Raw genomic sequence first — 14,938 nt, forward strand, 5'->3', positions numbered from 1 at the left:
GATCATGGACTTCGCCCATCTTGGAGATGATCCTGAAGGGTCCAGTCCACTTATCTCCCAAAGCTTGAGGCTTGGTAGGCTCCATCACAAGGATCTCCTGTCATGGAGTCCAATCCATTTGTGATGCTTTAAGGTCATGCCAGTATTTGTTAAATTCCTGGCTTGCCTTAAGATTCGCTGTCACTTGGCCCATTATCTTTGTCATCCTGTCTGAGGCCTAAGACATCGCCCCCCACTTGCTTGGCAGGACCTGGAGGGGTGGCTTCCAAACCTTCTCTGATCAAGCAAGGGGCCCTCTCATGGGATGTCCAAAGAGCAACCCAAAGGGGCTGAAACCAACACCCTCTTGAGGTACTTCTCTGTAAGCGAACAGCAGGCATGGTAGGAGTGGATGCCATTTCCTCCTTAGGGGCTCTTCCAAAGCACCCAGCATGCCCTTGAGAGTTTTGTTAAATCTCTCAACCAGACCATTGGTGTGATGATGGTAGGAGGTGGAGAACGTGTAGGTTACTGCGCACTCTTTCCACATCGTTTTCATGTAACGTGACATGAAGTTGGATCCTCTGTCAGAGACTACCTCTTTAGGGAATCCAACTCTGGTGAAAATGCTCAGGAGAGCTCTGGCAACCACCTTGGCAGTAAACATCCGAAGGGGTATAGCCTCAGGGTACCTGGTGGCATGATCTACCAAGACCAGGATGAACCGATGTCCACCTGAAGTGGTAGGTCAAGGGGACTGACAATGTTGATGCCCACCCTCTCAAATGGTGTGCCAACCAGTGGCAACGGCTGCAGTGGGGCAATGACGCTGCCTCCAGTCTTGCCAGACAAGTGGGGCAGGTCCTGCAGTGGGACTCCACTTCTACTCCCATCCAGGGCCAGTAGAAATGGGCAGAGCGCCTTTCCTTTGTCTTCTTGGTCCCAAGATGACCAGCTAAGGGCACCTCATGCACCAACTGCAGTAGACAGGGCCTGTAAACCTGGGGTACCACCAACCTCTTGAGGGCACCAGGTTCAGACTTAGTGGGCTCACTACAAAGGAGCTCACCCTCCTAATAAATCCGGAAAGACCTAGGCACTTCTCCTTGTGCCTGGGCCAGGGACTGTTTCCTAAAACCTTCAAGAGAGAGAGTGGAACTCTCTCTGACCATTACAGAATTCTCACCTAGCGGGCCCCCCCTCAGCCAGCAGACATTGAAGGTCAGAGTGATACTCTGGGTTGAGCACCTCTCCTGCAGGTGGGTCTTCTGGCTCTTCTCCCTTAGGAGTTGAGTCGAGTCTGGGTTTACCACTGGACCCAGCCTGTCCGGAGCATGAATCCCATTGGGTGCTGCTGAAACAGCAGAAAGAGGAGGAGCCCCCTTCACAGAGGTGGAAATCTTACTCTTTCTTCTTCTTTCCTTGGGTAGCCTCTTTGGCTTTAGTACCTGACTGGCAGTCAGACCCGGTGGTACCTGTGACCTAGTGACTGCAGCAGCAGTCAGGGGATGACCATCAGAAATCAACCCCAACTCCACTAGATCATTGCCTAACAAAATGTTAGCAGGTACATTGTCCTGAACCAGGACAGGAAGCTTTGCTGTCTTGTCTCCAATCATAATGTTGACCACGGCTACTGGAGATAATTTGGGAGGCTCACCAGCTAACCTGGTGGTTCTCAGAGGAGCACCTACATAGTCCTCTGGCTTGGGCCGGGTCCTTTCCACCACTATCACGCTTTCCCCAGTGTCTCTCGAACCAGTAGAAGGCTGGCCATTCAAGAGGACACTTCTCAAAAACCCAGAGACAGATGCGTGAAAAACGTATAAACCTTTCCTTATTGTCATCATTTACGTGGTTTTGTGAAATTATTAAATGGGGATGAGTAGAAATGAACAAATTAACTTTTACTACTTCTTCTCACGTTTATAATAAAGCGCAATAAATGAACTTTCCAATATTTGTGTGGTTAAAGAATAACTCTTAGGACTAATTTAGTAATGTTGGTAAAACAGAGGTGACAATGTCCGTAGAACAATACATTCCTTTTCCTGAAAGCAAGCATTATGATTGGAAGGTGTTCACCTGGTTTGTTTGCTCCCATAGGATATCAAATTCTGAATTCTGATGATATCTTGAGGATGGAACAAGAGTTGGAGTCGAGTTTCGTTGAAGGCTGTGGCTCATCAGAAAGAGAAGGTCATACTTGCAACAGTGCAGGTAAGTTACCAGTGCTTTTGGGTCCATGAATTTTAATTCTGCACTGTGTTGTGTCTTTTGTAGCAGAGGTGACGTCAACAGTAGAAATTAGGGGTGCGAGTAGTGTGCCTGTTCATCTAGATGAGAGCAATCCTGTCTGCCTGCCCTTCGTGGCAGTTCAATCATCTTCATTAAGAGATAGAGTTTGAAAATATTTTGAAATTCATTGTCCCAACCAAAGGCCAGCTAAGGTTTGAATGGCTTGTGGAGCAGAGGGAGAATATAGCATTGCTTCCTTTACGTGGAAAAACATGTTATTTCAACAGGTTAAACGAGACAAACATTGCTAGTTATCTGCTATATACACATGGGCCAAAAATGTCATTGGTGTGCCGAAAGGCAATGTGGGTACAACCACGGGAGGGATGGTTTTTCCCTTATGCAAGCTGTTTTGGCTTTGTCCAAAGAATTCTTTTTGCATCTGACCTACCCGCATTGCGATGCATAAACTCACCTTTCGACTGTTGTGCCCCATTAGAAATGGAGTGCATGGCTTATCCATCTGAAGTTCAGTAGCATTTGCAAACCAGAGCACATTCCCAAAGCACAAGTTAGTTTCTGCTTGCTTTGTCCATGTGATAAGCAAGAGCCAGTAAAAATAAGGCTCCATTTGGAAAGCCTCATTTCATATCTCTCTGCAGAATACAATGCTAGCAGGTGCCACATTTAGTTTGAATTGTGAACATTAGTCTACGTCGCATCCACTCTGCCGGACTCACAAATCTAGGTGTAGGCCCCACCTTTGTCTACTGTAGGGTGAAACGTAGTATATTGTGAAGCCTAGGCCCCTCTCCCACTTTGCCGGACTATCGGGTCTAGGTGTGGCCTCCATCTTTATCTATTGTATGGTGGAACGTAGTATGCTGTGGGACCTTGCCCTTCCTCTGAATTTGTAGGACTCTCGAATCCAGGTGTAGCCTCCATCTCTGTCTATTATAGGTTGAAACCCGCCTGTCGTGGAACCTGGGCCTTTCTCCCACTGTGCAGGATTCTCAGGTCTGGGTGCAGCCTCTATCTTTGACCCCTGTATGGTGAAATGTAATGCATTATGAAACATCGGTCTCCCCCGCCCCACGTCACAGGACACTCTAACCTAGGTGGGGCCTACATCTTTGTCTACTGTATGGTGAAGCGTAGCGTAGTGTATTGTAGTGTGAGACCTGGCTCCCTTCGCCACCATGCAGGATTCTCAAATGTAGGCATCTAACTAAACCGCAAAGGTCAGCCACAAAACATAACCCACTAACCAAAAAGCTCTAAATCTCTGCATACCTAACCCATACAAAAACCACACAACTGCCTCTCACACAGCAAGCCGCACTCTCTTCACCACACCAACAAACAAACAACACATAAGCTGCACCAACAGCACACAAGGACTGACATCGATCCGATACTCGCACCAAAGCTCAGCGCACAGCGTTAACCGAACTGAAGCTGCCAACAGGACATCATTTCTCTCACTATCCTATCCCTATTCACCTTACTAACCCACCCCGCCTTCTTGTTTACAGATCCTCCTGAGCGCCTGGGGACCAACTCTGTTGGTGACGGTGTGCCGTACAAATACCTTTAACATTTAACAATAGCCGGTCCCTGGGAACCATAACCTGCCATGGGACAGGCCTAAATCATTGTGATCCTTTTTTGTAAGGGCCCATCATGCAGACTCAGATGACCTACAATGCAGTTTCCTCATGTGGAAGTATGCTGCCCCTTCGCAGTGGTTCACGTCTACAACACTATCCGGCAGAGCACACTCTTGGATAGCTTCTGCAGACTGCACTTGATTGGTGTCCTGGTCCTGCATGTATACGTTTGGTGCTGGGTGGATGCAAGGATCATGAGCTATGGGGCTTTGCCTGTCGTCAACCTTTGAGTCAGGCCTCAAAATGGCCAGCCTTCCTGTGAGGCCCTAAAGCTAAGGTTGAGAAACGTACATGTGTTGTCTAAGCACAAAAAAAGAAGCATATTGTATGCCAATAAAACACAACAAAAGAGCACGTGGTTTACCCTCTGTATGTACAGTAAACCTAACCCTGAACTTCCCACTGCCCCATCTATAGGGTACCTTTACCAAGGACATGACCAGGTTACCTAGGCAAGGTATCCTGAAGTGCGATGGGTACAACAAAGAGTTGGAGCATAGGCCCCCCTCCTCTGTGTGCCTTGCCTGGGCAGGCCAGGGCACCAAAAGGGGCTCCAAGATAGACTGCCTGCCCGAGGCTTGGCTCCTCAGTATTTCCACTGTTTTGTCTCCACTGACTTGGCATCATCTTGTCTTTCCACCACCTGTCGCTACTTTCACTGATAAAGTGGCACCCAGACTGACAGCAAAGGGAATAAACTTGAAACACCCAAGTCAAGACAGGCTGATATGGTAAAGGAGAGGTGTTGGCTTGAAAAGGAAAACATTCTCACATGCACAGAAAAGCTTCCTGTTGATTGGAACTCGATAGCTTGTATGTACGAGCTAACCACAGCCTTTATCCCGTAATATGTAACACCGCAATTCATGCACATCTGCCTGCCCAACATAGCAGCTAGGGGACCCCCCCTCAATCCCCCCCAACCACAGGGTCTCTGGCCCCCTCACCAACCATCTGGCATCCTGAAGGCATTCAGAATCCACATAAATGAAAGGGAAAGCACAGAGATAGGAAACCCATGGAAAAGAAATACCAGAATTATTCAGCCCACATTTGGCATAATGCTGGGCAAATTAATTTGTACATCTACTCCAATCAATGAGTACACATGAAAACGTGGCTAAAAATACTGGAGTTACAAAAGACAACCATTTTTTATTTTTGGATTTAATGTGTTTTAGTTCACAAGAACTTTTCACATATAAAATCAACCAACACATTCCACACAAATTAAGCAGCACAATAATAATGAAGCAAGATTTATCATATGAACGAACACCTGAACACGTTTCAAGATGATCACCGGTTACATTACATTTCATTTCACCCTATTTAAAATCCTATTTAAAAACAAATACATTAAAGGAAACCTGCTACTCCTTCTCAAAATAAAAATTTCAATCCATCACATGGTTAACACTAAATTTCCTAAGTAAAACTACGTTATGAGCAGTGTCTTAATGACCTCCAAACCTCTAATTCCATGGATCGCAGACCCAGACCAGGTTTTCTAGCAAAGCATTAAAACTTCCTTTATAAGGCGCATTGCGGCCAGCAACCATTTAAAGGATTTTTCAGTAAAGGTACGTTGCCACACTGACCCTGGGTGGGCCTTCTTAAAATCCTTCAAAAGGTGCGACAAAAGGGTCTGACGTTGTGTGATCAGTTCAGGACAAATAAGCATCAAGTGGTACATTGTTTCTACCAAATTTGCCATTTTTACAAAATCTACAACAGCCTTGGGTGCAGGGATTTCCACCACGGGCACCCAAAATTCCGTTTGTTGAGAACAAGTTCAGCCAAAGGCATAGGGCCTGCCGACACCAGTAAGAACCCAGACATTTCCTCAAATAGTGCGGGAGCATGTTGTAGGGTCTGGCATTGAACAATAAACCCAAACATAAATGATACTTCCTACCTTGGCCAATCATCTCAATCCAGTCGGCCTCCCAGACTCTATTTTTAACTTTTAGCGGGTACATTAAGAGGAACTCCACCGAGGAGTAAATATCCTCTCAAATTTCTAGACACTGTTGGTGCCATTCTAAGAGACTGACAGGAGACCTACACTCTAAACCACATTTTAGAATCCCCCACATAGACCCACTCTTCCGCAAGATAGATCTTTCGCAGAAAGCCTAGGTTTTTCCGTTTAACCGAAGCCTCCAGTGATATCAAACCCAGTTTGGACCGGTACTGGCACACATGCTGGCAACTTTAAGGTTCTCCACCAGAAGACACATTCGAGCTTAGCCCATTGCCCTCTAAGTGAAAAGAATGACATCTTGGCACCATAAATCATCCCCAGGGCCACCTTCTTACAATAGAACTCACACACAGGAATTACCAAAATAAACCATATTTCTTGGTTCACCGAACTGCCTGTGCCGCCAGTGTCATAACCTTTTGTTTCTTTATAGTAAACCATCAGGCTTTAGTATCGTTAGGAAAAATAGAAAGTTTTCAAGATGTTTACTGCCAACTGTCCACTTGAAGCCTCCTCCTGCCTTCGGCGGGCCCTTTTGCAAGATGAGGATTTTCGATTTGGGGACGCTGATCATTAAATTCTTCTTCTTGGTATACAACTCCAACGCATTTAACTGGCACTGCAGCCTAACCGGCGTGTCATCCATTAGGGTCAAATTGTCCGTGTATAGCCAAATAATTAATTGTTGTGATGTTTAATTTCGGTGGAAAAAAGTTCATGTCCAAGAAGGTGTCACCCAAATCTGACAAAAGAATAAATAGAAGCGGTGCCAGAAGACAGCCTTGCTTCAAACCTCTTGCTGAATTGATCAGACCGGTTAATCTACCCTCTCTGGCCAAACGCACAGACATAGTAGTATCCATGTGTAATGCAATCAGGATGACCAGTAGGGCGGGAGGACAACCCCATTTGTGCAGTTTGGTATTCTGTCGAAGGCCATGGAGAAATCTATAAAAGCAACGTAGAGTGGTTAATTTGTCATCGCCCCTTTTTTTAGTAGTTCCAGCACAAAGCCGTTCATTTCAGTCCCTACGCCCCGGGAGAACCCTGTTTGGAAACGGTCCAGCCTTCCAGTTCTTTTAGCCCAGTTCCGGAAATCTCTTAGGACTAAACCTATTCAAATCTTGGCTGGGCAGTCCAACAGTGATATCAGCCTGTAGTTTGAGGTACTCAAGCGGGAACCTTTTTAAAATATCAGAACAATTGCTGTTAGCCAAGACTCTGCACATCTTTTTCCCTAAGTAGAGTTCTAAACATGCTGTCAAGAACACCTGCCCAAATTTCAGGGTTATTTTTGAGGATGCACATCGCCAGGCCGTCTGGACCCGGGCCCATCAAATGTTTACTCCTTGAGATCAATTGAAGATCTTCAAAGTCCCAGGTTGGCCTCCACGGTGTCATTTTTCTCATGGCCTCAAGCCATTCCAACTCAGTATCTCCCTCCAATTTGTAGATCTCACCAAAGTGCGTCTTCCAAGACTCTTCCGATAATGGGTTTAATTGCGCCATTGTTTGAGCCTTTTCATTGTCTTTAATTAAATTCCAGAAGGCATGCAAAATGTTGCTGGCTATGACTTCCAGCATCTTGCAGGCGTCCCTCACGATCATCTGATGGCGGTAATGACATAACCAGGGCTTAGATACCACCCTCAGACGCTTCCTGGCCATCTGATCCGCTTGTGAGGTCTCCTTGACGAGCGCCGTAAATCTCTCTTTTTGATCAAAATGACCCGGTCAAATTTAGAACTATATCACTTTTCCTGTTTTCCCTTTTGGTAGATGGTTATAAATCAATTGTCAGATTTCGCAAGTGCCCTTTCCCTTAAATCCTAGTTAAATTCCCCTGAAGCCAGGATGGTGTTGAAGAGCACCATTTTGTGTTAATTCCATCTTATTTAGTTTCCAACCGTATTTACGTTTACATCAAAAGCATAGATGCTTGGGATATGATTTCTAGATGGTATTTTCCAAAAAACTGTCAGCAGCGGATGGTCGCTCACTGCAGTTTCCGACATAGACAGAGACACTTTCTCAGGATAAATGTCTTCCGAGATGTACACATAGTCATCAGTTTCTGAACCCCTCGACCAAGTATGATGTGGCACTTCGTCTCCCTTGATGTTCCCATTCAGAATCAATAACCCCCATTCCGCCATGAGATCCCCCCAAGCCTGCCCCCTACCCCTACTTATCTTTTCAGATCTAGAGATAGCTTTACCCACAGGCCAGTCCACACACCTACTATTCAAGTCTCTGCATATTATAGTGGAGACTAAACCTTTATTCACCCTATTAAACAGGGTCACTTCAACAGAGCCCAGCAGGTCTTGTTGTGAGATTTTTGCATTGTTCCAGTAGATGTTAATCAGCAGGTTATCCGGTCTAATCGGGAAAGTTTCTTAAGTCCCATGACATAGGGATTAGGGTTGGTGAAATGTAGTACCTCTGTCCAAATCTTTTTTGACGCACCTATCAACAAGCCCTCTGCCGGATGGCCCCTATCACACCTAATGGCTGGGGTGAGGACAACAGAATACCCATCTATTGCAGAAACCTCCGACAGCCAACACTCTTGTAGGAAAAACAAGTCGGAATTAACAAGATCCACACTATGCAGCTTGAACAAGTGGGAGAAACCCCTACAGTTCCACGAGACCACGACTACCTGTGTATATAATTTGTGTATAGGATCCTTATTAAAATGTGCCACCTGGCCTCACATTTAATGTGGCCGCCACCCAGGACCAATCTTCATCCCTTACCGGGCGACTTGAACCATCCGCCCGCACTGCAAATTCACTCCCGTTGGAACCGGTCCCGACAGTTCTTATAGTTAGGGTTACCTTTTCCAATGCCGGGGTGACGTTCGTGATATCCGCCCAATGCACCTTAGTTTCCACTGGTTGGACCCTGTTCTAGTTATGAAGTTTCTAAAGGTCATAGCCTCAGCCTCAGGCTCTAATCACATCCGCTTCGGCCAACACCTGATTAAGGACCATATTTGAAGCAAAATGAAGTATAACCTTGTCCCTGTTAAACCGATTCCAGAATTCTACCCTGGTAATATCCCTTGATGTTAGATCTGCTAGAGCCTCTGATTCCAACAAGTTGGCCAGAATCTTTGAGTGGTTTAAAACAACATGCTTTTGATCCGAAGCAGTTTCTGCAGAATCAATTTATTAGACACCTCCCTCTTTTTGTGTCCCCTACAGTTTCTAGGCTTCCCCTACCCTTAGTCTATGTTCCTTGAGGGTCAGGAACATGGGGTGCCCTTGGGTTCAAGCCCCCATCACAATCCTTAGGTAACCCCGCTGTTTAAATTAATTCTACCCACCTTCCTTGGGTGACTAGGCTCTCTATTGGGTTCACCCTATATTGCATCTGTCCTAACCTTTCTGGCATTATGAGGGCGGCCCGCCTGCACCATTCTTAACTGGTCGTGCTCAATCTTATTTAACAGGTCTTCTGCTACCTGCAGAGTGGCAGGGGACACCTGGCAGGAGGGGCCTAACATTTCCTCACCGTCATCCATGTAGGCACCTGGCTCACCCGCTCTTTGAGACACACTCGCCTTATAACAAGCTGCAGAGTTTGCTGCATCTTCCAACACAGATGCCAACATTAACGGAACGTTCAAAACAGGGTGAGCCATTGTAGGCGTTTGCTCTATTCGTGCAACACGCTGTTTTGACTGTGAACAGGCATCTAACCCCCTGATGTAATCTCCTATATTAGTTATTTTTGCCAGTGTATCAGAGAGCGCAATCTCTTATTTTGCCACTGTGTATTTTAGCACTCTCCGGGCATTAATTAATGTTGACAGGGCAAGTTCCAAAGCCCTGGCAATCGATTCCATAGTTATCACCATCTCCCCCTGATCGATTTGAAAGGGATGTATGTGGCACTGCGTGCTCTTGTTCGATGGTCGACCAAAGGTGTTTACCAACAATGGCAAGGCACCAACCTGTTGCTGAGTCTTTGTCGGCGTGCCCTTTGGAGTATTACTCAGTGGAGGTCTGGCTACAAAATGCCATCTCACCTTTTGCGTGGCCACGCGCTCTGCTGAATGAGCCATGACACCTTCCACCCTTGCTGACACCCCTTTTGGGAATGCAAAACTACCTCTTTGCACGTTACCCTCAAACTGAAAGGGGGTGATGAGGTAGTCTACCCTGCTGCACTTCCCCCGGAGGAGACACTACTACCAGCTCAACCTCCTGAACCTGGTTATAATTTACCCATACACCGTGGGACCCTACCCCCACCTTCCCGACTCCATCACTATTAACATTTGTAGGGTCTTCTCTTGATTTAGGATCTTTTTGGGTACGGGAGTATATAATAGAGCTTAAAGTCTAGTCTTCCCCCCTCTCTTGAGTTACCTGTTTGTGTTACTCCCACACAGTCAACCAATGAATTATCTTTTGGATGCCCAAACGGAAGGTTCCTTTCCAACGATACAGATTTCTCCGTCCCCCCATCCCGACGTGTTAAAGTATACACACTGGCCCTTTCCCTCCAAACATCCCAAGGAAGATAGCTCTCTAAATGCTAACAATTCCTGATCCGTAATTTCTTCCTGCAGGAGGCAGGGACCTGTTAACCTATCAGTCCCCGGAACACCACCACCTGGACTCCTGTAGTAGTCAGTTTCGTTACCCCTGATCTCATGCAGTTATTCCCCTTGTCCCATCTCTATACAATCTGTAAGTTTCCCTGGGGCTTAGAGCCGACCCTCAGGGGAATCAGGGTAGATGCACGTGGGGAATCCACAAAGTTGTCCCTATACCTGAATGGAGAAGGCAAGCTTTCCTCATGGATTCAAAGAAAGCTTATTTGGATTCCTGTTGAGACCAAACCAAGGATTACGGGGCATGCATTGAGTAATCTTACTTCTTAGGCCTGAAGCCATTACGAAAAGACTGAGCCCTGCCGCAATTGCCTAATTGTCTAAGGGGTATGTTTAACACAGATAACCAACCAAGGCTTAACAGGGCACAACAGCAGTGCCACCTGCAGCCGACACGAACCAACTACCTACTGGTAGTTTGGAGCTGACCAGTGCGAGTTGCCCAGTCCTGTAAAATTACCTGTATCTCCTGTAACATCACCTGTATTAACTATGGATATCTGCGTTCATAACTTTGTAACGACTGTATAAGCTTCAAGCGCCCAGTTACCCAAGGGTTCGGTGCATGGTACAAATAAAGAAACTAAACTTATATGCACAATGCTCAGTTAACATCCACCGTTAATATACACGATTAACATCCAGTCACAGTGTCACACTCAAATTGATTAGGCGGAGGTCATAAAAACTGGTTTACAGCAAGCAGAGATAAATAGTGATAAAACCGTAGCAGTAATAAAAATAAGAATAAAACAGGTTGTAACGAAATTGGCTGATCGTTCAACTATTATAAATATACGTTATAAAAGACAGCATAAGAAGTGTCATACAAAGTCCAGTGGCAATGTTCATAAAAGTGCTATGTGCATAAAAAAGAAAGGTGGGTAGCGGCTGAAAGGCCTAAGCCCACCATCACCACTTCCACCGACACGTGAGATGTCATAAAGAGGCACACCCGAGAGCCACTCGTCCCAAACCCGGGCCCGAGAAGCACTTGCCACAAAAGGCACTGCTTCCAGCACCACTTCAAATGGGGGCGAAATGAGGAACACTCTGTGCCACCTGAAGGGTTGAGAGACGGCTCAAGGGTGAAACCCGCAGTCACCGCTCCCTACAGTGGCTGAACACTGTAAGAAGTCCTTTAAAACCAATTGCGACCCAACTCACGTTGACATAAATATCCGGGCGCCCAAGCCGAAACTTTGTCCCTTTCTTATTACGAATGTGACAAAGCCCCTAATGGGCTAGTTTTAGGCGTGACAGCACTCCACTAGCAATTCCAAAGCAGAATCAAAACACAGTGCGTCGTGGCACACAAACTTACAGTTCTGTTTGATCAACTTGACTGGCAGCATGGAAGATCAAAGCGTCATAACTGCAGCCCCACAGGTTATGTCCACTAAGGTCAGGCGCACTTCCTCACCTCCTCTAAGGCGGCATCTGGCTCCTCCACTAAACAGGCGGCCGGGTCAATGAGCCATGCAACAAGGCATCCAAGCATTGGCTAAGCGAAAGAGGAGGGTGTGTAGGAGCACCAGCCACAGCGGGATCCAAAAGGCTGTCTCCGCTGCAGTTAACGAAACCCCCAGCAAGCCCGCGTCAAACACCACCAAACACTTGTCACCACTTCGCTCCGCTTCGCAGGGGTGGAGACTCTTATGCCTGCAGACTGCCCTCTGGGTAATCCAATTAAAGATGCAGTAACTCTCGTAGAGCACGATAAGTCTTTAGAGCACATAAAGACAAAAGCTGCCGCCAAACACCACCAAACACTTGTCACCACTTCCCTTCGACAACTATACGAACTCTAGAGGTGAAGTTTGTACAGATTCATTCAGAACGTATATATGAAATGCACAGGGCACTTTTGCAAAACCACTGAGCTCTGCAAAGGTGGTGGACAGTGTGAAATTTGTTAAGGACAAGATTTGGATTCATGGTTTGACAATTTATCCTAAATATGTTATATTTCGAATCCATTACAGATTACATGACCTCTTGCAACACATAAGTGAGGATAGTGATGGAACCTTTAATAACTACATAACAGAATAACTTAAAATGAAAAGAAGGATAGTAAACATAGGATAGTTGAGAAAAGCGTGGAAGTTCATGTGTACAAGTGCACAATGTTTGGGTGATGGGCCCAATATCCAGGCCAAGACAAAGATGCAAGTTAAACTAACTAAGCGCCCCGCTACTGGGAACATACATGGTTCAAATAACCTGTTCTATGGAATTTACTCCACTCAGGAGTGTCTACAACCAAGTTTTAGCTCACTGCACTCTTCACAGACAAGAAATATCAATTTGCATATCAGTCTGGTCCCACTCACAAGGCTGATATGCAAATGGATGTTTCGGCTCTGTGAAAGGTAGTAAGCTAAAACTTGGTTGTAGAGCCCCACGAGTGGGCAACTTCCCAAAGAACCTGTTATTTAGCTGTGTTTGTTCTCAACAGAGGGGCTCCCAGATCTCTTTTTGCATGTTAAACTAAGTATCTTTTTTTGGGCAATATAATGCGTGGTGGCCAAAAATCCAGGGGATCCTTCACCCTTTGTTCCGCTTCTGTGGGGATAAAAAGGCTTTTTGTAATGGATATGTATTGAAGTGAAGAAGGTTATTGTTAGCAAATTTCACTGAATAACATAAAAAATGCTTCCTTGTAGGCTCTGATCAGATTTAAGGGTATTTCTTATGTTTCTCCTCTGGACTTCTCTGAGTTTCCTCAACCCTTGATTATAAGACTCAGATTTAAAGGGGTTTCTTCACCCTTCTTCTCTGCTCTGATAGTCTCATTGCTTCGGCTCCTCTCAGGTTCTTATTCCACGGTCTTCCACTTGTTTGCTGTGGCAGCAGAATATTGCCTCCCTTGAGTTCTCTCAGGGCTAGTCTATAGGATGGCCACCATCACCTCCCTGCCTTAGGGTCCTAACTCCTTCACGCTTCATTGCCGGTCTGCTCCTGCATTGGTAGTTATCCTTCTCATCGTCTTAACACATTCTGGTTCCTTCTCCCAGAGTGGACCTGACCTCTTCAGGGCCAGATTTCACCCCAACCCCGGAGTCCGTATGCACATTTAATCACACCTCTGAGTTGACCAGTCCAGCTAGCCCACTCCAAAAACCTCTCAATTTCTCCCATGCCCAGAACATGTAGATAATGTTACCCTATTCCTTTCTTCACTTCCAACTCAAACTAGCGTCTTTAAGCCCTATTTTAAACATCTTCACTGGCGTCTAATAGACATCACTGAGTTTTGCTCCTTCCATCGGATCTTTAAATCCATGGAACACATTTGTATATTCCTCAGTATATTTTTCCAATGGAACTCCGGTAATGTCAAGTCCAAGTCCCTCATTACAACCCCGGCGCTAAACCATGGCGCTATTAGCACCATGGTTGGTGCCGGTGTTGTAACGAGTCTGCCATGGTGGAATGGGGAAATACCGCCCCATTCCAAGGTTGGTGGGGCGGTATTTCCCCATTCCACCATGGCCCTTCCCCATTCCCATTTTCGCCCCATAGGGCTCAATGGGACTGGGGAAGGCGCTAAGTACGGTACCGCAAATTGCGGTACCGTAATTAGCACCTAGGTCCCTTTGCGGCACCCTACTTTAACGGCTGGTAAAACCAGCCGTTAAGGTCGGGTCCCGCAAAGGGACCTCGTAATCAGGGGTTAAGGGTTTAACGGCGCCAACACCTTTTACGGCGCCGTTAAACCCTTAATGCCAGGGTCGTAATGATCCCCAACTCTTCTTGCCATTTAGGGTACCAGTGTGCCCCAAACTTGGTCATCCAGGGCATTTAGCCCACACTCGACCTAATTCAGTAATTGCTTATACTTTGTCCATAAAGTATACAGATAGTCTCGGGGATGTGTAGTCGCTCTGTATGGGAAGAATGGAACAAGACCAACAGAAATACAAGAACTAAAGTGGTCTAGGAATGCTGCAGTGACAGGATCTGAGGCAGCTATATTGATTGTTATGTTAGTGGTATTTCGTATAGCTCGGAGTTTGCCACAAGTAGCCTCTTGCCGATGGAGGGGTTATGTGTAGTGAGCTAAGTGGCCTCAGAAGAGCCAAGTCTTAATGTTTTTGGAAGTGAAGGTGTGTGTCCCTTAATAGTTCTGACATTAACGGGTAATTTGTTACATAGCATTGGTGCCAAATATGAAAAAAAGCATGGCCGCATGATTCACCTTTTTGTTGCATGCCCATTTAATAAACAATGGTGATGCCCAGTTAGATAGCATTCTCTTAGTCATGATGAGATAGGACGAGGGCAATAATTACCTGGATCCTGTAGGATTGTAATAGGTACAGGTAAAGTATTCTTTGCATCATTCGTAGATGGTTGACACATACGTTCATCACTTGAATGATATGGGGTTCGTATGAAAAATATTGGACATTGACATCCCCTAGATTC

At 46.0% G+C, this 14,938-nt stretch overlaps 1 protein-coding gene across 5 annotated transcripts in view; it reads left to right on the top strand.

The window, feature by feature from the left end:
- Nucleotides 1-14,938, top strand: part of LOC138510532 (zinc finger protein 398-like) — a 191,296-nt gene that overhangs the window by 100,819 nt on the left and 75,539 nt on the right. For all 5 annotated transcript variants that reach the window (XM_069626256.1, XM_069626258.1, XM_069626259.1 and 2 more), the window contains one exon: nucleotides 2,086-2,199. In XM_069626256.1, coding sequence (XP_069482357.1) covers nucleotides 2,086-2,199 — 114 coding nt within the window. The remainder of the gene's footprint in view (nucleotides 1-2,085; nucleotides 2,200-14,938) is intronic.

Source organism: Ambystoma mexicanum, chromosome 6p (assembly GCF_040938575.1).
Source record: "Ambystoma mexicanum isolate Mex_15411 chromosome 6p, UKY_AmexF1_1, whole genome shotgun sequence".
Classification (NCBI taxonomy): Eukaryota; Metazoa; Chordata; class Amphibia; order Caudata; family Ambystomatidae; genus Ambystoma; species Ambystoma mexicanum.